Source organism: Haplochromis burtoni, unplaced genomic scaffold, assembly GCF_018398535.1.
Source record: "Haplochromis burtoni strain Fernald_Lab_line unplaced genomic scaffold, NCSU_Asbu1 Contig_102, whole genome shotgun sequence".
Taxonomy (NCBI): Eukaryota; Metazoa; Chordata; class Actinopteri; order Cichliformes; family Cichlidae; genus Haplochromis; species Haplochromis burtoni.
This window is the reverse complement of record NW_024582463.1, coordinates 1,717,109-1,738,944: the sequence shown is the minus strand read 5'-3', so window position 1 is coordinate 1,738,944 and position 21,836 is coordinate 1,717,109. Positions and strand designations below refer to the sequence as shown.

Sequence of the window (21,836 nt, the reverse complement as noted above, 5' to 3'; positions counted from 1 at the left end):
CCTCCTCCATTCCTCTTGCTTTGCCTTTCTCTTTCCACCTGCAGTCAAGCTCTTTGAGGTGATAGAAACAGAGAAGACTTTGTACCTGGTAATGGAGTACGCTAGTGGAGGTAAGTCGTGTCACTGTGAAATGATTCCCCCTAAAAGTTGTCATTCTGTGATAGACCATAAGCAAAGGAAAAAAATAAAGACCTTTGTAAGCAGGATCATTTGCAAAGAGCTTTATTATTGATAAATTTGCTGAAAATGAATGCCACTGTAAATGTTTTTATAATAATCTATTTATGTTATTGAGTCAACGTGATGACCAGATTTTTATTTATTTATTTTGGTACTGCTGTTGTATCATTATAAGTCAAGTCTGTAATAAAACAGAGTATCAGTAATAAACTCCTAAACGACAACGTTCAGTTCAGTACTCCTGACCCTTTATTCTGGAGGCAGGTATCCAGTTCCAGCACTAAATCTGCTCTCCTCCTCTTTCTGTCGTCTCCCAGGAGAGGTCTTTGATTACTTGGTGGCTCATGGCAGGATGAAGGAGAAGGAAGCCCGTGCCAAATTCAGACAGGTGTGTTGGGTTGAAAACGGCTTTTTTCCCCTCCTTTCACAGAAACTAGTCCAACTTTGTAAGCGTCGTATGTTTCAAGCCAGTTTGGACTGATATTAAGAGTGTACAGTTTGTACTAAGTCTTGCATCACTAGCTCTATCCCGAAATTGCTTTTTGGATGAACTCCTAATGAAGAGTTCACTGTTTGAACCTCTCCATCCTGTCATCCCTCCTCTCCCCTGCTTCTCCCCGTTCCCTCTCTCTCGCTCACTTTGTCACTCTCCAGATTGTGTCAGCTGTGCAGTATTGCCATCAGAAGTGTATAGTACACAGAGACCTCAAGGTGAGAGCACACTCGAAGGCATTATTGAATTAGAGTTGGTGTCAAAGCAACCTCCTCCCCTCTCCTCACCTCCACATTTAATCTTCATACAATTGGCTCTTTGAGCTGAAATCCCACCTCCGCAAACGAGTCACCCAGACGACATTCACAAAGTCTGTTAAACGCAAACATGCATTGTATACATTTCTCCTCCTATGTCATCGTTTTGTTGTTTTTTGTTATTTTTTTCCTTTCTGCCAGCTCATCTTAGATTATCCCGAAAACCAAAGCGCACATTATGCACACACAGATCCAAGGCCTCTGGGTCAGTTTGGTTCATAGTATTATTCAGAGTTGTAAATCCTCTTATTGTCCCACCAGACAGACCTGTAGTCAACACATTATCATGATTAGTGGGACAGAAACCTCCTATTTCAAAGTTGTTTCTAGTCTATTTTGGGTTTTTAATGAAATTTTAGCAGCTTTTAGCAAGGTTGGATTTCCTACGGATAACAGTTACTAATGGTTGTCATTTAAAACACACACACACACAATAAAAGGCAGGCTTAGAAGTAAGCCGTTTCTGGTTGAGACAGAAGGATTATCATAATGCTTGCCTTCCTTCGCATTAACACGATCACTGTTGATCTGAGGGTGTAAAATAAAATAAAAATCGAGCACAGGCTTATTTCTAAGAAGTGCTCCAAAAGGGTGGCTGTAGACCTGCTGGTATCACCCATATTTGGCCATAAGGAAATTGGTTGCCAAGGTTGTAAACATGTTGATCTTAGACCCTCATACTTAGATTGACCTACTTTTAGAGCCAGCCTCAAGTGGCCACAAGATGAACTGCAGGTTTAGGCACTAATGCCATGGCTTCATTTTCCAGGGCTGCTGTTTGGTCTTACAGTGAGAGCAAATTTTGATGAGTGTGCATTTTCACACGGAGACTAAAATGACCCCATTTGAGTGCCAAGACTTAAAAAAAAATAAATAAATGAATACTGTATCGTTGATGTCATGCTCTACTGTATCTCTGCTTCTTTTCATGAGAGATAATAAGGTTGATGTGGATGACTAATAGGTAATTAATATCAACAACAAATCATTAAAAACCTGTGATGTTCCTTTATTTTTTTTAGCTCAGAGGTTAGAGATGATGTCCGTATTGTATTTAATGTGTGCATGCACACTCTCACACACTCAAACGCACAGAAGCTGCAAAGTATTCAGAGCAAGTGAAAAGGAGAGCGGACCTGTTGCTAGGCAACCCCAGCCTCCTTGCTCACTGGTTCACTTCAAGCTTAAAGATACAAACACGCAGGAAAAAACTGTGGTCTCTCACGTTTACCCATTGTGCGCTGCTTGAACGGCACAGACGATTCCTGTGAAAGCTCTCTTTCCCACACAGCTGTTTATTTTAACCCAAAGAAAAGTGTTTTAGAAATCCATCTGTACCATGAATGTGCTACCTACAAAGCCATTTGCATGTCGGATCATGTTACATTTGATCCCAAGCTAGTCAGTTTCTTAATTCCACTTTGTCAGCAGCTCAGATTTATACTTTTTGTGCCTCTGATCTGATGAGCCCACAAAGCAGATCTTAATTGTTTTTCATTTTTTGGCACATTTGGTATGGCGTGGTTTCTTTCCTCCGCTTTATTTGTGCTCCTGTATTTTGAACATAGTAAATGCCCCTTCTTCTGACCTCTCTCCTCGCCGTTTGTCTGCAGGCAGAGAACTTGCTGCTGGATGCAGACATGAACATCAAAATAGCCGACTTTGGCTTCAGTAATGAATTTACTCTGGGGAACAAGCTGGACACGTTCTGTGGCTCCCCGCCCTACGCAGCTCCAGAGCTCTTCCAGGGCAAGAAGTACGACGGGCCTGAGGTGGATGTCTGGAGCCTCGGAGTGATCCTCTACACACTGGTCAGCGGCTCGCTGCCCTTCGATGGACAAAACCTCAAGGTCGGAAGGATGAATGTGTGTGTGTGTGCACGCATTACATAAGTGGAAGTCTGTATTCTGTGGGTGGTTGTAGTATTTGTCATGCTGGTTTCTGTTCCCTCTTCCTGCAGAATGCAGAAATTGAACTCTAGAATGGGTGAAAGTTATTATCTCTCTGCCTGTATTGACTTTCCAAATTTGCATTTGTTGATGATATGTGTTCGGTGTTTAAAGAGAGATTTAATGTTTCCTGAACTGCTTTTGCTACCAATCATTCACACCACCTATCACACTGTGCATTCAGTCAGTACCCACATGACTCATTCTGGAAGTGCAGACACATTTTGGGTGGGCGATATGACATTGAATGTGATGGTATTGATATTAAAATGCCAGAGAAATATAATCTAGGCTTACTGAGCATGCCTTTTGCTCTACCTCCTATTGAGTTTTATGAAAATGCAGTGCTTGACAGAATAAGCACATTCATTACAGCTGTGTTAACAAGCGTTACTACGTGCATTAACCTGCTCCGTGTCTGAGCACATGAAAGTTGATAAATGAGCTGAACGGTGGTGATTTTTAAAAAAGCAACGTTAAATTGCGATGGTACTCTGTGCCTGGGAACTGGAAGTGCGTTCTCGTATTAAAGCTAAAGAAATACCCACAAGTCAGTGAATTTCATTTAATGCTTAGATCACCCACGTCCTGTGCTGCAGCTCTGATTGAATCAGAGCTTTTTGAAATGCTAACCAGCTTATATGAATATGGTTCCTGTTTAATAAAACTGTAATTCATTTGTAAGCATAGATAATGTTTAGCTTGGCTATGTGGAGCCATATCTGATTGAGGTAGGAGAATACTGATGAGATTTCCTCTTTACTCGCATCATAAAGTGTTTAATCTTTACATAAACCTTTGGATGTTTAGTTGCTTTGCTTTGCCCAAATGTATTTTCAAAGCAAAGCTGTGTGTGTGTTTGTGTTTAAAATTGCTGATTGTTTGCGCTTACTGTTGACTCTTCATATACCTGTCCATCTCCAGGAACTGAGAGAGCGCGTGCTACGTGGTAAATACAGGATTCCTTTCTATATGTCCACCGACTGTGAGAACCTGCTCAAAAAGTTCCTCATCCTGAACCCTTCAAAAAGAGGCAGCCTCGAGGTATAACGCACAGCAGTGCCACACGCACACACACAAGTCACAAAATGCCTTTAATTCAGTTACTGCATTTGTTTCCTTGTGAATGAAACGATCATTTCAGCCACCTATATGTAACTGCATGAGTCCTACAGATGTTTTGAATGTAGCTCGTTGCTAAGAATGGTGTTTACAGCCCGTATAAGACTGTAAAGTTAGACTTGCTTCATCAGCCATATGTGAGTTTGTTGCTGAGGTGCAAAGTGCTTTTTAAAGACTTAGTAAATACCTGTTAAGAGTAATTTAATTTGGTTGCGCTGAATGTGGATGGAAGGTAACTTGCTCGGATGAAAAATATTACTAAGGTGACAGGGAGGGGGGGAAGTGTTGCTGCTTGCATTGGCTTGTCAGGTTGTAGGTTTTGTCAGCGTATGTAGTTATTCCCGATCCTTGATTGGTCGTGCTAAAACAACCCCATAAATTCAGTTTAATGTTTTTTAAAGATGAGTCATGTGCCTGTTGGTTTAAACCCACTTAAGATTGTACGCACTTGTTTCAATCGGCAAAGTGCATCTCGCTCAAACAATGAACGTACAGTCTATTCTGCTTTAAGAAGCCAGTGGATCAATAACTCTTAACTGAACCCTGCTGTGATTGCGCTCAGCTTTTATCAGACATACAGTCTTTATATAATGTCCATTTTCATCATCGTGGACTCTGCAGCGTATGAGCGATATTGTGGGCTTCATCCTTAAAGTCTAAATGCTTCTGTCAGTGTAGTATCTGAATTGTGACACCGTTAGTTTCCCAGGAGAAAAGTATGGGTGAACTACTACTACTCTGTTCATCTTTCATCCTTCCCCACACTCCTTTCTGCCCATTTGTCCTTTTTGCCAACTCATGCCTCCCTTTATCTGTTTGTTTGGCTTTCTACCAGCAGCAGATAATGAGAGACCGGTGGATGAATGTGGGCTATGAGGAAGAGGAACTCAAACCCTACATCGAACCTCAGCCAGATTATAAGGACCCCAGGAGGACAGGTAGGCAAGAAAAAAAAGAAAAAAGAGAGACTCTAAACCCCTTTTTTCTTCATCACACACAGCCACACCTAAGCCTGTATACATTCTTCTCTTTTTTAATCTTAAGGAGTTATATAAAGTTGGTGTCAGCTCACCGTTCTATTTATAACATGGTTTTACTGTATGTGCAGACATCATGCTGCAGATGGGATTCTCTCAGGAGGAGATCCAGGACTCGCTGGTGAACCAGAAGTACAACGACGTGATGGCCACATACCTGCTTCTGGACTATAGGAACTCTGAGGTTACTCAGGTTTTTTTAAATCATGCTTCACCCTGTAATACCAGAGTCATAATAACTATGCAAGGTGCTGTTTGTCAGAGCTGAGCTGTCCTTTATGAAGAAGTGACTCTATCTTTATATATCTTCTTTTTAATAATATGTATATGATTTTTTTTTTTTTTTTAGTCCTTTCTGTTTACGTGACCTATACCAGTTTCTTTCTCTCTTGTATTAAGACGTCTGTTTTGGTTTTTCCCTCAGCTTGATGAAGGTGGCATCAAACCTCGGCCGGGAAGTGATGTAAGCAACATAAATGCTCCCCCCCCGCTTAATAAGGTACAATGAGAACACATAATGTCTTCAGCTAGCGCTTAATGAGGTTTCCCCAACTCCAGCAAGCGACAGATACACTGACTTGACCACACACATGTAGCAAAAGCTCTTGATGTTTGAGGTTCTTAATCATACACATAGGTCATGGCTTCTACATTAAACTATCCCGTTGTGTATTTAAGCATGTTAAATGCTGCTCTGACCTTTTGTGTATCTTTTCTCTCTTTAAGGTACAGCGCAGCGTGTCATCCAACCAGAAGCCTCAGAACCGCCGAACCACCGACCAGGGTGAGATTGGTGTGTGTTGAAGGGGAACGGGAACACGGGAAACATAGTTGTAGTTGTGTTGTAGACATGGAAGATCAAGACGAGGATAAGATTTAGGCTGGAATAAAGGTTAAGAAGGAAGAGAAGGTTAAGCGAAGGAATTAGAAGAGTGAGTAGAGGGCTTGCTATGACTGCTTCTTGATTGATTAAAGTAAAAAAGGAAGTGACAAACCAGCAGACAAAGCAGAAGAAAGGTCCAAGGTTCAAGCCTATTAAGTGCTGGTCTGACGCACTGACTTCCTTTTTTTTTTTTTCCAGGCTCCTCCTACTCCAAAAGGGGAGGTCAGACAGACAACCGGTCAGCAGGGGAGGATTCTGGGAGGAAGGGTTCATCAGGCAGCTCCACCACCAAGGTGCCGGCCAGTCCTCTGGCCTCGTCCGACCGCAAGAAGAGTGGCACACCCTCCACCGTGAGACCTAATACCCATGCTGCTGATATATTTGCATTTAAGCCGTATCAAAAACACAAAGGGTTGTATTTGCGTCATCGCTTGGTACACACACAAATTCCCAAACATGCGCACAAGTAACTGCTGCGTCTGCAGAGCTGTAATTTTTGCCATTTAGTGTATGCTGTCATCAGCCATAATTACTCACATGCTGTGGTCCAAAGATCAAAATAATTCCTAGTTAATTATCAAACTAAATAAAAACAAGTGGCCTTTAAACTATGAACATTTTAACTGCTCTGCGAAAGTGAAACTGTGCGGGTGTGGAGCTGTTACACTGCCGTGCTATGTAGTTGCTTTTACATTAGAAGATGGTTCGATAAGGCCTTTATCTTTAAGTTATGTACACCCAAAACGCCTCACCAGGGATGAGAGCAGCGTCCACAAACCTGGTGAAGAACTCGATGTTTCACAGCCTTGTGCCGGGCTCATGCCTCCGAGAAGAGAGCTCAGGAGCTCGTCTTTCCGGTTACTCACACAACCCTGAACAAAGAGAACATGCATTCCACAGCACATCCGCCCGGATTGGTTACATTTTCGTTCATTTAATGACATAAGCACGTGTCACATGCCTTAAGTGCAGTCACCTGCTCTCATCTGCTCAGTTGGCATCAATTGGCATAACCCTGAGGGAGTCTTATAACCTTAACATCTGACACAGGAAGTGCCTGACAGGGATCTGTATTTGACGCCTACCATTAAACTAAAACGTAACTGTAAAGGTCGAGTGTGCATGTGAAAAATATTTTAGGAAATTTCATGTCCACCCGTTTTGGTTCAAAGCCCCTGGACAGACCTCTTGGTGACATAACAGACATGTATTATAGCTCTGCCCAACCTCAAGCTGTGCAGAGCTTAACTGTCATTCTCATGGAAAGTGCACACGTGGGAGTGGAGAGGTTTCAAATGACTATTCAACATGGCAAGGTGAAAATGAATTGGGGGTTTTTTCTTGTGTCATTCACAGATAATTTGGACGAGGGTGCATGAAAATTAATTTGATCCGGGAAATTCTCTTGAGCGCTAATTACGGCGGTTTTTCATTCATATTAGGTTGTTTAAGCTGCTTGTCCTTTTTCCATTGAGAAGTTTGCTGAAAGGCTGTTCCCTGGATACCTTGGTGGGGTCATCAACCCTTAATCAAACCTTTGTCCCTTTTTTCTAACATTTCTATTTTGATGCTCCTCCTTTTCAGAATAGCATCCTGTCCACCGGTACCGGCCGCAGTCGGAATTCTCCTCTGACCGACAGAGCCACTCTCGACCAGAGCATTCAGAACGGCAAAGACAGGTACGCAAACGCACGCACACTAAATACACACACACAGAATTACAAATGAGAGAAGACAAGGGCAAACGCAGCCACTCAGGCGTTCTCACAGGCACTCTTTCTCGTCATTCAAAGCCCAACTAGTTGCTTTGAGGCAGCGCCGCGTCTTCACTCATATACACATAATACAAACACACACTCACCATGGTTTGTGAATGAAGCAGCCCCACAGCTGTCTCAGTGACTGAATCCCAGACCTTGGCTGGTACTCTCCAGAGCTCTGCCAGCTGGCTCAGGGAGGCCCGCAGCCTTCCCCCAGGGTGGGGTGAGCTCTGCTGGACATGGAAATCGGGCTCTCTCGGGAATTTAGGCCAAACCTCCAGAAGATTACAGATTACTCGTGATGGCCTGATGGAGGCCGGGAGAAAGCCCTGACGTGGAAGCATCCAAGTGTGCAGGTTTACGTACGCGATCTTCAAACGCTATAAAAACGCACAATAGAAGTGTGACACCTATAAGTCCCTCCAGAGTCCCTTCAGGTGTCACACCCATGCTGCACCCAGGTAAAAGAAGGTGCAGAAGTGACATTAATCCTATAAAATCACAGATGGCTAAAAGCAGCATTTAAGTTAAATAATTGATTTTCTTTAGCCTTAAGTCAAGCTTCCATCTTTTTTCCCCCTCCTTGTTCACTGAAATGAGCTACTGTGGAGTTTTATGGAGTATTCCCCCTATTTTCCACTTTCTAATTTCTCATTTTAAACTTTCTGCGTGTGATTCATCCTCCCGGCTCTCCTCTCATCCTGGATCCCCTTTCGGTTTTTAAAAGAACGGTCCAAAACTTGTCGCCCTCTGACGGTTCTGCGCGTGCTAACTTCTGGTGTCAAGCAGCTCATAACACGTCCCCGCATACAGCTATACGCACATCACTCATGCTTAACCCAGCCATGTGCTTTGTGGGCTTTTTCATGAGCATTAAACATAAAACCAAACCATAATCCCTACTAGGACGCAGCATTCATGGTCATGGTTCATACTGCTTTGTTTACCTGTTCATGTGTCCGTCTCAAATGACCCCATTGTTCCCAACGTGGCGCACCACCTACAGTGTGGCAGATTCACTTGAATCCAAGTAGAGGCTGTAAAATCAAGTCTCCTCTGCGTTCACTGTTGGAAACGGTCATTTGAGACAGCATTGCTTTTTTAGTACTGTGGGTCTGTTAACTATGGTAGGCTCTGCTAACTCAGTGGTTGTCATCTGCTTTGATTTTAAAGTTACTTTATTTGATCATCACTAATGCTTTGAAGTTTGGGCTTTTATACTTGTTATACCCTACCCACACCACCCCCCCCTTTCTGTCCTTTTCTAATTTCCTTAATTTGGCTTCTTTTATCTGCTGCTGAGCCTCCCTCTGGAGTCGCTCACATTTTCTTGGCACCTCCTTCCTTTGCTTTATTCGAGCTCCCCCCCCCCTCTTCTTGTCCTTATATTAATCTTTCTTCTTATTTCTTTCTTTTCCTCCCCTCTCTCTAAGGAGATTAGAGACTTGTGATGGAATATTAACTCTTAGTAGCACTATATGGTCCTCGCGTTCACCTCCTAATAGGCTTACATATGCACAAATACATCCACTCACATGCAGAGAGGCGGCTGGGCATGCACAAATTTCAACACGAGTCATACACGCTCACACTCGCTACACACTGGGTTATCCAGTTAATATTTTCCATCACCAGCCATGCTAATCCCTGTGTTTCTCTCAGCTGTGTGTTTGTTTTCTGTGTAAATGTCCCTCTTTCTCTGTGTTCATTCTTCCACACTCTCTTGATATCTCTTGTCTCTCCACGGTACCACTCTCCGCTGTCCCTTACACTGTGTGTGTGTGTGTGTGTGTGTGTGTGTGTGTGTGTGTGTGTGTGTGTGTGTGTGTGTGTTTTTTTTCTCTTGTGCATGTGGATAAGGTCAAGTTAACGCCGTCGGTAATGTGCAGAGCTTTGTAGGCTGTAGCAGCCTCCTGATTAGCAGAGGGTTCAAAGAGGAACTCAGCATTTTGTTTGTTTTCTTAAGTAATTCTTAAGATATGTCAGTTGTGCAACTTTGTAGGTGATAAAATAGATGGAAAAAGTTTGGATTGTTTATATTTGAGGAGGTATGTGAAAGTGGTAAGTCAGGAACTGCAAGCTCTGATCTCCTACCCAGCTGGTTTACTGTAAGAAACTAAACTTGTTAACGTGTCATTGGCTGGAATCTGCATTTTTGGCATGACTGTTTGCAAAGGAAACAGTTTGTTGTCAGAATTGACTTAATATAGCACATTTTGCTTCTATCAGTAGTATTTATTTTGAAAATGTAACGAAACAAATTTGTCTTAAAAGAGGCAACAAAGCACATTTATCCACTGATGGGGGAACTTAACAAGAAAAATATTGTTTGTTATTTTACTGTGTACATAAAGGGTGTCGAGCTTTCGAGTGTGTTTTTCGTTTTTCCCCAGTGATGTATACACGTAAGGGAAATTTGGCCGATCTCTGCTGAATGCTCTGTTCAGAGGTTTTGTCAGGCTGATGCCTTCTCGGTGCCAGTTTGACGTCTGTGTTGAACTCACAGATGCACGAGTGCAGGTGGTCAGAACGGACTTTGGGGCATTGCGCTAAAGATAGAAGCTACATTACACTAAAGCCTCGCGTTGTCATGGAGGGAAGATCTGGCAGATTTTATACCGAAATGAAGGCACGGATGGTTGTTTTATTTATCTCTTTAATTTATAGGCAAAACTTTGTTTTTACTGTGTTTATTGACTTTATCCACATAATTTGACTTTCTGCTGTGCTGTGTGTGAGTGTGTGAGAGATAAGCTGGTCTCCTGTGCTCTGCCCTCTGTGTCACGTACATTTTTATATGTAAAGTTAAAGGGACAGGCAGCCTTTTGAATGAGGTTTCACAATGAAGCAATGTTCACAGCAACGCACTGGCCCTCCTCCTTTGTTCCTGTGTGTGTGTGTGTGTGTGTGTGTGTGTTTTCTGTCGCTCTTTGTGTCTACTTCCTCTGTTCTTCCTCTTGTGTCCTGTTTTCTCTGCTCTTCTCTCCCTCCTCCCATTCCCCCCCTCCCCCCCTTACAGTGTATGATAAGTGCTGCTTCTAACCATACTCCACTTCACCTCCCTACCCACCTACACACAAACCCCGCCCGGTGTGCTTGTGTTTTGTTTTTGTTTGTTTTTTTTGGGGTGGATGTTTGATTGTCTCTGTTTGGCGTGCCTGTCCTGTCTTACTCACGTTTGTGGGTGTGTTTGCATATACGTGTGTGTGTGTGTGTGTGTGTTGGGCGGGGCACTCCTCCTCTTCCTCCCCGTCCTTCCTCTCAGCCTAAACACTCCGGGTTCCCGCGCCTCCACTGCCTCAGCCGCTGCCGTCCTCTCCTCCTCCTCCTCATCCTCGCGTCCCCGCCACCACAAGTCCCTGTCCTCCTCCAATCATCCATGCCCCTCTGACCTGCACGCACCACGGCCCAGGCAAGTCTCTCACACTCTTTTTGTCTTTCACACACGCACACACCTCTCTGCTCAGATCATCATCTTTCCTGCAATGGACACAAAAGAAAAAGAAGAGATGAAAATGGGATAAAGTGATTTATCCCAAGAAAGGTCCTCAGATTGTGTTACACTTGCTCATCTACACTAAATGCAGAATTGATTAAAAGCTTCTAAAAAAATGCAGCTGATTACAGGACCAAACATCACAAAACAGAAAAAAAATCCTCTTTTTCTTATGATGGATATCCTGCATAAAGCTTACGGTCACTGTATAACTTCATGGTAACAATTATTCCCCCCATGACGAAGCAGAACTGTGAAGAAACGTGCAGCAGCAAACACACTAAGTAACACTGCCATAAGTGAGGCTCTGCTGCTGCTATTCTTGCTGTGATATGCGCTGTCTGCATGTATACATTCTCCACTATAACATCACCATAGTGAGATGGTCAACTTTTCTAAGGCTTGCAATCATAGGCTCACCAGTTACTTAGCAACGGCCAGGAAGTACATCGCGGAGCTCAGAAAAGCTGCACAATTGTGGAGATGTTGACATAGCTCGTCTTTGGCCAGTCACTCACATTCAAAGCTCTCATCTATCAGTGGAGACATAACTGAGCAGGCAGGATTTGAGAACAAGATGAGCAGGTTCATTTTTTTTATTTTGATTTTTTTAAGCTGTCCTGTACCTCTGACAGGCCAGAGCTGTTTTTCTACTTGTTTTTGTTTCCTCGCAGCATAAACCATCTGCGGACTAACAAGAATTATGTCTCTATTCTCAGAAGCCTTAATAGATTGCATAAGAATCTTGGTTTGATAATCCTACACCTATTTTCTCAGTCCAGCGTATGAAATAGAAAAGCTGAAGGAGCGGACGATCCCTGCGTTGTCATTTAGAGGAAGTAAAAGAATGTGCAGTTGCTCTGGGGAGAACCAGACAAATTACAGATGTAGCTGTGTTACTTTCTGTTTATGTGAAAACACCTTTGTGTTATCTGTTGCATGTCCTCTATAGGTATTTTCCCTTTGTCCCCGATTTGATATTATGGCACACATTGTGTTTGTTGATGAGGGTTTTCCCCGGCTGGTAGAAATGCTTTTCACCTGTTTGTGGGAATTTATCCACCTTTAAGGTTTCCCAGCCTCAGTGTTTTGTTCCCAAAGGCTCTTTGAGGAAGATTTTCCCCTCATACAGTCTCCTTCTGATATGTGTAATCCTCCCTCAGTTATGAATTTGCCTGGGAAAACCCCATTTTCATCTATTAAGCATTAACTGTGCTCTGACATTGTTTCTGTGAGTCAGTGAAATGGAGTAATGACCCGAGGATCCTACTGGTCATATGTGTGTGAAATGCCTGTGTGTATTTGCCATCTGTGTGTTTGTCTGTATATGTTGCTCTGCTGGCTAGCTCCCCTGCTTCACAGTGTTTGTTTCACGGGCTACTTTAACATTTTTGGGCTTTAGTTCAGACAGCCGTGTCTCACAGAACAAGGTGGAAGGACTGCATGTGTCCCTCAGCTACCTTAACTTCAGTCTGCAGACCCTCCAGCCATTTTTCTGATAGCTTTCGACCCTTTTTTTTTTTTTTTTTAAAACAAAAAAAGACGACTGCTAAATGTCTGACTGATTCCACCCATGCACGTGTTAAGGTGGCCCTTTTTGGCTGTATGTGGTTTTGTCTGCTCTATGTTGAAGTCTTGTTCTGTTGCATGCGTCGTTCAGCAGTCAGCTTGGGCTGTTCAGAACCTGGTTGGGAACGCTGGAGAGAAGGTACCGCTTCAACACGTAGACTGTACCCTGAGTGATGTTTAGGCACCTTGTTTTTTCCAGAACATAATCTGTACCCTTAACTCACATCCATTCCTGTTTGATACATCTAGTCTGAAATCTTTCTGAGTGACGTGTTCATAACAGTACTGCCATAAAGCAGGTTGGTGCTGAAACGTATATAGGGTAGGTGCAGACTACAATATGACCCTGAACCACCTTAGAATAAGCCTTTTCTCCACTACTTCACTTAATGTGCAATGAGAAGGAAAATAGGTTGAAACCAATTAGAATTATTAACCAGTCTGATTAAGTTTATCATCTTCAACTAAAACACTGGATACTGGTCCCTACTAATCTGCCTCATCCAGCTTTTCTCTCCTTGAATTTGCATCTGTGTGTGTGTGTTGGATACCTTTGATCTACTGGACAGCATGATCACATCTACATCAAATTAAAGGACACCCTCGAGCTGTTTTTCGCTCGTCTCACTGGCGCTTTGAATGGAGCCCCTTCTTTGGTCTTTTTTACTTGATTTTGAAGCTGTCAGTGGGATTGTGCAGAACCGTTTGGTTTCTGTTGCACTTGAGAAACTGCATTTTTGATCAGCACCACCTGCTCTCATAAGAGCTCAGCAATCATTCGAGCTAGACTGTGATCATATCAGTTACTGGCAACAACTTTCAGCTGGTAGGCAACTGTTAAGATGGGTACCTGAAGCGTCCGAGCGGACTTGCTACATTGCCAATAAGTGTTCATTTTGTATTGCTGCTCTTCTGTGTTGGTGTTTATCTGTGTGTGTGTGCATGCACTTGTGCTTGTTTGTTGCCATCTGCTGCAGGCGTGCCTCAGCCACACACTGTCATGGAAGATGCGCATCCCTACAAAGCAAATCCAGCCTTTTAGCTCAGTGACTGCAACCAGTCACTGAGCTAAAAGCGTTCTCGTGTGTGTCTGTGTGCGTGCATGTGCACGGGCCACTGACCTCATGTGGCTCTAAATACTGACTTGAGGGATTAGATGAAACACGACCTTGCGCTGAAGTTAACAGCACATCAGAAGGAGGTGATTTTTAATCTTTAACTGTTGGACTAATTTTATGTTCCTGTCCCACACTCTTCTCCACTGCAATCCTCTCTCTTCATCCCTTTTCTCTCCTCCTGCATCACCTCCCACACTTCACTTTCGTCTCCTTCATCCTTCTCTTTCCGCGTTTCCTTTATCTCCTCTCTTCTGTTGTCTCCTGTCCCATATCCATCACCATTCTTTTTCATTTTCACCTCCTCGTTCCCACCTCTTTACTTATCGCACCTTCAAACCTTTTCTTGCTCATAAAAAACGTTTCGCACTTCTTTCCTCCTCCTCATGACCACTTCTCCGCTGTCCTTCCTCTGTGTCGCCTTTTCTTTACCATCCTTCCTTCTCTTTTTCTCCTTCTTGTCTTTCCACCTTCTCTCCTGTAGTGCCCCGGCGCAGCGGGCACCCGGCGCCTCCCCTTCTGCCCACAACATCAGCAGCGCCGCCGTGTCAGACCGTACCAATTTCTCCAGAGGGGTGGGCATCCGCAGCACGTTCCACGCAGGTCAGCAGCGTAGTGCCCGGGACCAGCATGGCTCCGCCTACCCCGGCGGGCCTGCTTCTCCATCACTGTCGCATGGCAACAGCCAGGCCCGAAGAACACATGGCGCCACGGGGATTTTCAGCAAGTTCACATCCAAGTTTGTACGCAAGTGAGTAACGGGCGTAAGCCGCACACAAAAAGTAAACACTGGTTAGTTGATGTTTGATTCTGTAGCGTTAGAGAGGAAGGAAGGAAGTCGAAAAACCTGAAGTACAGGAGAGGACGTGTGGTAGAAGGAGGAAGCGTGGAGTTTGGTAAATGCAAAGCAGTTGTGATAACAGCTAGTCTCTTTATTATCCAGTTACCAGTGCAGTTTAAAGTCTATGAGGTTTCAGCTTGAACCAGAAAATGACTAAGTTTCCATTACAAGTCATTTTGATGTTCTCCGAGGAACATTGTACTCTGTGGCCGTATCATCACTGAGTACTTTTTTTATTAAAGGGGCTGGTCTCGTCTGTCACTAACCACGCGCTGATCTGTAACTGTGCTCAGAGCAGAAAGGGAGAGGAAGGGAACAGCTGTGCGTCCTCTATAATTTTGCTTGGAGCAGTGGTGACGGAGGAGTAATTTTGGTTGTGGTTCCAGTCTGGCCTAGTTTTCATCTCAGTCTTGTAGTGCAGGTTGCAGCAGTGAAGCCGCTGATCAGGGTACCTGATCGTAATAAAAGCCAGCACTGTTTATTTCGATATTTATAACTTTCTCTGGAAGTAAAGTGAACTTTTCCTGGCTGTCTAACTCTGCTGGGTAAATACAGGATACTGATTTTTACATTTGTCAAATAAATAAGTTTTAGTTTCAGGAGAATTCGATGTTGCTGATGTTAAAAAATGTTTAAGTAATCAAATAATGAGGCTAATGTGATCTAAAGTGTTGTTTTGATGGGTATTCACGCATGTTTCCTACTTTGGCATTTCCAGCAGCAGGTCTGCGTATGTGGACTTTGGACCTGACTCCAAATGAACTGCACTGTCAGTGTTTGTCATATAGGAAGAAGAATATCATTCTGAGTAAATAATGCAGATTTTAGTGGATTTATTATTGGTTTTATTGGTCTTAGAAGATTTGTTGACTGACTCATTCCAGTGAACTACCATAAACCACATGAACACAGTTGATTTCAGATGCATGGCCTGCAGGTTGTTTTACACTCGGCAAAGTTGATCAAGATGTTACATTTAAGATATCATATACTTAATAAGAGGAGTTTTTAATGTAGCTACCTCACAGTGAGAACAAATGCTAGAATGAGAGGTGCTCAGGACAGGAAGTGAAAACCTCTGACAAAAGTGAGAAAAGTTCCAAGTGAGCAATGTGCCACAGCCACCATATAAGTTTTTTTGTTCTTTTATCCTGTGTGTGTGTGTGTGTGTGTGTGTGTGTGTGTGTGTGTGTGTGTGTGTAGAGAATATGTTTGCTTATATTTTTAGTTGTTTTTGTCTGCTTAAAAAATGATCATATGTGTAGCCTACGTGCATGGTGTAGAGTCTGTCTGTGTGTAGGGTACAGGCACAGCCACTCTCCAGGCCTCCCACTCAGAGATACTGTAGCTCCGTGGCGACAGTATCCATGGTTACACCGGAGATATCACTTTTCCCTCAACTATAAATACCGCTACTGGGGACACCTTGATACACATGCTCACACACACACAGACAGTTATGTGCCTGTAGCACAGCAGGCAGACAGATTGTGTTGCATTTGTACATTCTTGAACCAGTCTGCTCTCGCGGCGCGCGACACACACACATAGCACACACTACAGGAATGATCACAAACAACCACGGACACAAACGCACAAACACACAGACCAACCACACACACACACACACACACACACACACACACACACACACACGGTAAATCTGTGTGTTTTGTTACCGTATCATATAAGCTCCCTGGTCTGGAGAGCGATGGTTTGTCTGTGTTAAAGGAGATAAAAGTTGTTGCTTAACGTCTGCTTTTCTTTTTGTCGTTTGTACATGTGTGATTGGTGTTTTTTATAGCAGCCGTTCTCTCGCCTTCTCTCTTTCTTTTTAAAGTTTTATCACATTTGAACTTTTCACCTCACAAACGCTTCTTTTCAGGATCATCCCGGACATCTTTGTGTAAGGGAGGGGAGTGTGTTCAGAGAGAGCCCGTTAAATCCCTCTGAGGTGTTTTTGTTCACACATTCACACCAATAAAGGGTACATCTAAACACGTTCAGATTGCACGTCGACAGCAGTGCAGTAACTTCTTCTTTTTGTTGTTGTTGTTGTCCTTCTCTTTGTGTTAACTGTGGTGTTGTTTGCCGTTTCAATCCCAAGTGAGTCTGGACTGATTTTTCTTTTTTCTGTTGAAGTTGGCTCCTCAGAGGGCAGCTTTGTCTTTTACAAGAACGTCATTGATATATGCGTTTTACACATACGTTTTTTTTTCTCTTTCTTTATCCCTCTTTTGTTTTTGTAGAAATCTCTCGTTCAGGTTTCCGAGAAGGTAGGCAACATCCCCAACGTTAAATATAACCCCTTGATTTATATAAACACACGTCTCTTCTTTATATATATTTTACATATATATATGCATATATATATAAATACTTCCTCCCCTTTTGGTGTTTCGTGCAGCTTTTTGTTGAGATCTTCCTTTTGTGCCTTGAGCCTTTATCTTTTCACCTTTTTGTTGTTGTTTTTTTTGTTTCTCTGTGGTTTGGCCCCTTTGTTTTTTGAGCCTTCTGATTTTGAGTGCTGTGTTTTGGTCCATTTTCTTTCTCTTTTTAAAAATGTTTTTCATTTTACTAACTCCCCTCCCTCACCCAGCCATCCACTCACTTAACTCACTCACTCCATCATCACGTGGCACATTAACACCTCACTCATCTTCCTCTTCGTCCCTCCATCGTCCCTCCCGCCCACCTCTACTTCATCCTCACCCCACATTTGTTTTCCAGTTAGATTGTGTGTGAGCTTGCATCTCCCTGTAGAGTCCCAGATTTAGGTCAAGCCTTAATGACGAATCCATCATCAAACTCATCCATTCCCTCATTTAACCCGTTCATAGCTTGAGGTGCCAGTCATGTTGGTACTCTGGATCATAGTAAAATGTAAAACTAGTGAGGCAATACTAAAACGTGTCATGTCGCTGACCACGGTTTACAATAAATAACTCGGTGTAGAAATAACAGAAGCACAGCAATAGAACCAGTAGTCTCTCTAAAGTGTGGCTAACCATTACCCCAGCTAACCAAACCATCACCCATTTCACCTTCCTGCTTTCATTAGTTTGGCCTCCGTAATCTGAATTGCCTTAGCCACGCAGGCTAAAGGTGTCCTGTTGTTAGATCCCAGTGGGGAGGTAGCTTGGAATAAGTCAGCATACGGTTGTAGTTGTGGACTAAGTCAGAGAGGAGGAGGAGGGGGCCCAGGAGGGACGGGGCTGCACTATTTCCTGGAGGCTGCACTCTTTCCACTCATTCATTGCTCTGTTCTCACTGTAGCACTGGCTCTCTAACAGCAGCAGAAACACAAGTGGATGGCTTTGACCTACAGTGGCTGGAAAAGAAGCTGTTTTTTGTTTTTTAATGCTGTGAATATATAAACACAAATACATTTGTTTCACATGTACGCACACAGACACACTGAGCTCAGTGTGTCTGTGTGCGTACATTAAGATACAAACACACACCTTATTTCCATGTCCATCTACATATTTAGTCTAAATGAAAGACGCGTGTTGACACATTTTACATTTCTGTATGTACACAACCAGACTGGACATGTCTCCTGATTAGTGTGTTGGATGATTTTAACCAGCAGGTCTTAGAGTGGACCATTGCTCCACCTGCTGGCTTAAAGCTGTTACTTTATTATCACGGTGAAATTATTATAGCTGTGTTTTCTCTAAGCTGTTTAGTGACTCTAAAAATATTTCAAATTGAAAATGTAATAGTAGAAAATGTCTAACTATAGGGTGAAATCTAAAGCCACTGCTAAACACATGACTAAATAGTAGTCACATATTTCCAGTGATTATCATACCTGTGTGTTGGGACTGAGTAAGCTGTTTTTAAAATCGATGAATCATCTGATCAGTCTTTTGTTTTCCCTTCCACGAGAAAACAAAAGACTGATCACGGTCATGGTGTTCCTACTCCTCGAGCCATTTTGCATCCCTTCATATCAAGTTAAATGGCAATGGGATGCAAAATGGCACAATGACTTTACATTGTTACAGAATTCCTCATCTACAGTTTGTTTGGGGTCTCCCCACACCCCACGCTCCTCCTCGTCATTTCCACTGTGCTATATTTTTAACCATGGCTTCTTTTGCAGAAGGTATTTGACATGGTGTTTCTGGTCATTCTTTTTTTCCCCCCCATTTTCTTTTCAATAATGTAAAACAAGAATTTTGTCTTTGTCCGAAACAAACTGAATTGCAAATCATGTGTTGAATTTTTTCCATGTTTGTGTCACTTTCCTGGCATCGTCTGCACGTGTTTGGCTGTTGTCTGTGTTTTTCTGTTTGTCGTCTGCTTTTCTTGCTTTAGTCTCGTTTGTGTGCGTTCGTTGTTGTTTGCAGGTGTGAGAGAGGATGCGTGCGCATATGTCGAATGTTAGATGGGCTGCAAGTTCATGTGTTGTTTACAGGGAGTGTGTGTTTGTGTGTGTGTGTGAGAGAGAGAGAGGTAAACAGCTTTCGTGTAGATCAAGTGTTACTAATACAGGTTTTAACGCAGTGCTGGGATTATTAATGCTCCTAACCTCCTCCTAGCAACAGGACTCGCCCTCACCATGCCGACCATTCTCTTCCAAACCATTCCATTTGGGATCTAAACCGTTCCACTTCATGACGTGTTCCTAACTTTCCATGTTTGTTGGATTCCACTCCACTCCAAAGTGTTACACCAGTTACCCCACCGTTCCATTCTGTGAAAGTCCGTGCTGTTCCATACTCTTCAAATTACCCCCTTTCTGGTCCACAGTGAGCCGTTCCATTTGTGTCTAGCTATTTCATTCGGACTCGCTTCATTCTTAATTTATTTCGACTCAAACATTTTCTCATCCATCCCAGAGCGAGTTGAACCAGTTCCTTAAATTCCACCTTATAACTTTGGGCGTTTTCTAGGTAGAGTTTTCTAACATTAAAACAGGTTGAACAAGTCCATAGTGACGCATTGAATCTTTTGTTGTCGTTGGGTTGTTGTTTTTTTAGTGTTAGTAAATACATGTTAATGTTGGCAGCAGCAGATGGCTTCCCCTACATGAGCGAGGTTCTTCCACATGTTTCTTCCTGTTAAAAGGGAGTTTTTCCTTCCCACTGTCTGACTGTTGGGGATTTCTGTCTTATTGTAGGGTCTGTACCTTACATTATACAACTATTTATATTGGCAACTGCTGTTTTGATTTGGCGTTGTTTAGATAAGCTGAATTGAACTTGTTAAATTCCACTGAGTGGTGGTACTATGATAGTGTTTGCTCACAGTGGACTGGTATTACCTGGAACACCTGCCACAGCAGTGCATTGTGGGCTGTGGAGTCCTTTTAGGCAGTTGGAGTGGAATTCAATATTTGGCACACACTTGAAGTGGTTGGCTTGGAAGGTTGAGGCGGGCATGGTGAGCGGCGTGACTGTGTTCAGCCAGCTGGTTTCCTGTCTGTGTACGAGCCCACTTGTTGCCATAAGCCCTTATAAAATATAAAGACTAAACTTGTGTTGATTTTTTTTTTTTTTCGAGGGGTCCATATGAGGGAGAGGGTGATGATGAGGGGAGCAGGTGAGATACAGAACAAACAAAAAAACTCCCACAAACCTCCCAGACTCTACCGAACCGCCTGCCAATCAGTAGAGTGGAAGAAATGAGTAGATGATCTGAGCTTGTTGTGAATGGTGGGGGCCGGGGTGAGGGGCGAGCTGTGGATGTGTAATTAGTTGGTGATGGTGGTAACGGTTTAACCAATCAGGGGATGGGAGATGAGAGGTGAATGGTAGCATCTTAGAGACTGAGAGTGATGGTGCGGAGGGTGATGCTGCATGGTGGTGCCTGTGTGTGAAGGGAAAATCAGAATCCAAGCGCCCCCGATGTGCGTTTGTGCGCTCGCACACCCGAAACGCAAACGCGCACTCGGGCCTGATCGACCCGCGTGCTGCCCGGCGAGTCGCGTGCACAAACGCACACAGGGGTGCTCAAATTTTTCTTTTTGTCTTCATTCATTTCCACAATCCTCATTATTTCCTTCCTCTGCATTCCTCCTCCTTCCACCTTTTTGTCTCTGCTCTTTAAATAATTCTGATTTCTCACACTTTTATCCTCATTTTCTCTCTTTGCTTATGCCCATCCTCCCTCCTTTTCCTGCCTTCTCCCCTTCCTTCCTTTTCTCCACCCCTCTTGCCCCTCCCCCATCTGTCCCTCTGGCCTCTCTTTTCCCTTTTATCTTTCCTCCTCTCTCGCACTACCTCCTCCACCCTCCCATCGCTCCACACAGGCCTGTGCTGACCAGTACTGTAGACAAGTCCGAGAAGACGTCCGGTGGTTTGTCCTCCTCTTCTAACAACGATGAGAACAACTCGTCTCCAGGATCTGGAAACACTGGTGGGTTCATGACAATTTGACTCTTCTCAACTCAGTTTTGGTCATTTTATATGTGACAGATACACAACACAGCAATGGAGGACATCTAGGCGACAGTATACCAGGGTGGTGTTTTTTCTGCTGCCGCTTCCCTTTTTGCAAAGGTTCAAAAATGGCAGGTTTGATATTTCTGGAGGAGACAAGCTCATGACTCAGAGTGATGCCATTGAGTGGCCAATCGGCAGCATGCTCTCTGTTTACATCACATTTTCAGATCAACTCGGCTCGCTTGGAACCCTGATCGAGCAGGAACTAAAGTACCTGGTACCAGGTGCTACCACTTAATGGAAAACCCTAAAAACAGAGTCCAGACAAGCTGAGTAGGTACTCGTGGAAACGGGCTATAAGAGAAACTCTACTTTTGGCCACTAGAGAGCGCTGTTGAGATCAGATATGGCAGACTCGATAAGTAGCTACATTTCCTGAAAATTGATCATCTCCAGGATTTTAAAGTTTCCTGATTCAGGCACACTAAATCCACCTCTGGTGCTGTTGAGGTCAGCATTTCTTTGTAGACAATCGTCTTAACCCTGGAGAACCCATGGGGTCAAATTTGACCCCATGGGTTCTCTAGAAAACCAATGGGGTTGGCTCTGACCCCATGGGTTCTCCAGGGTTAGTGAGGTTTTAAATTAGACATTATTGCTTTCTCCTCTCACTGTTCTT

General features: G+C 43.4%; 1 protein-coding gene across 1 annotated transcript in view; it reads left to right on the top strand.

Moving 5' to 3' along the window:
• mark2b (MAP/microtubule affinity-regulating kinase 2b) overlaps positions 1–21,836 on the top strand; it is a 28,104-nt gene that overhangs the window by 5,251 nt on the left and 1,017 nt on the right. Inside the window, exons 5-20 of the mRNA XM_042223103.1 lie at positions 45–110; positions 498–568; positions 835–891; positions 2,604–2,840; positions 3,864–3,983; positions 4,897–4,999; positions 5,170–5,282; positions 5,523–5,561; positions 5,825–5,882; positions 6,180–6,331; positions 7,566–7,660; positions 11,007–11,153; positions 14,406–14,672; positions 17,012–17,038; positions 20,277–20,315; positions 21,025–21,131. Of these exons, the coding sequence (XP_042079037.1) occupies positions 45–110; positions 498–568; positions 835–891; positions 2,604–2,840; positions 3,864–3,983; positions 4,897–4,999; positions 5,170–5,282; positions 5,523–5,561; positions 5,825–5,882; positions 6,180–6,331; positions 7,566–7,660; positions 11,007–11,153; positions 14,406–14,672; positions 17,012–17,038; positions 20,277–20,315; positions 21,025–21,131 (1,698 nt within the window). The remainder of the gene's footprint in view (positions 1–44; positions 111–497; positions 569–834; positions 892–2,603; positions 2,841–3,863; positions 3,984–4,896; positions 5,000–5,169; positions 5,283–5,522; positions 5,562–5,824; positions 5,883–6,179; positions 6,332–7,565; positions 7,661–11,006; positions 11,154–14,405; positions 14,673–17,011; positions 17,039–20,276; positions 20,316–21,024; positions 21,132–21,836) is intronic.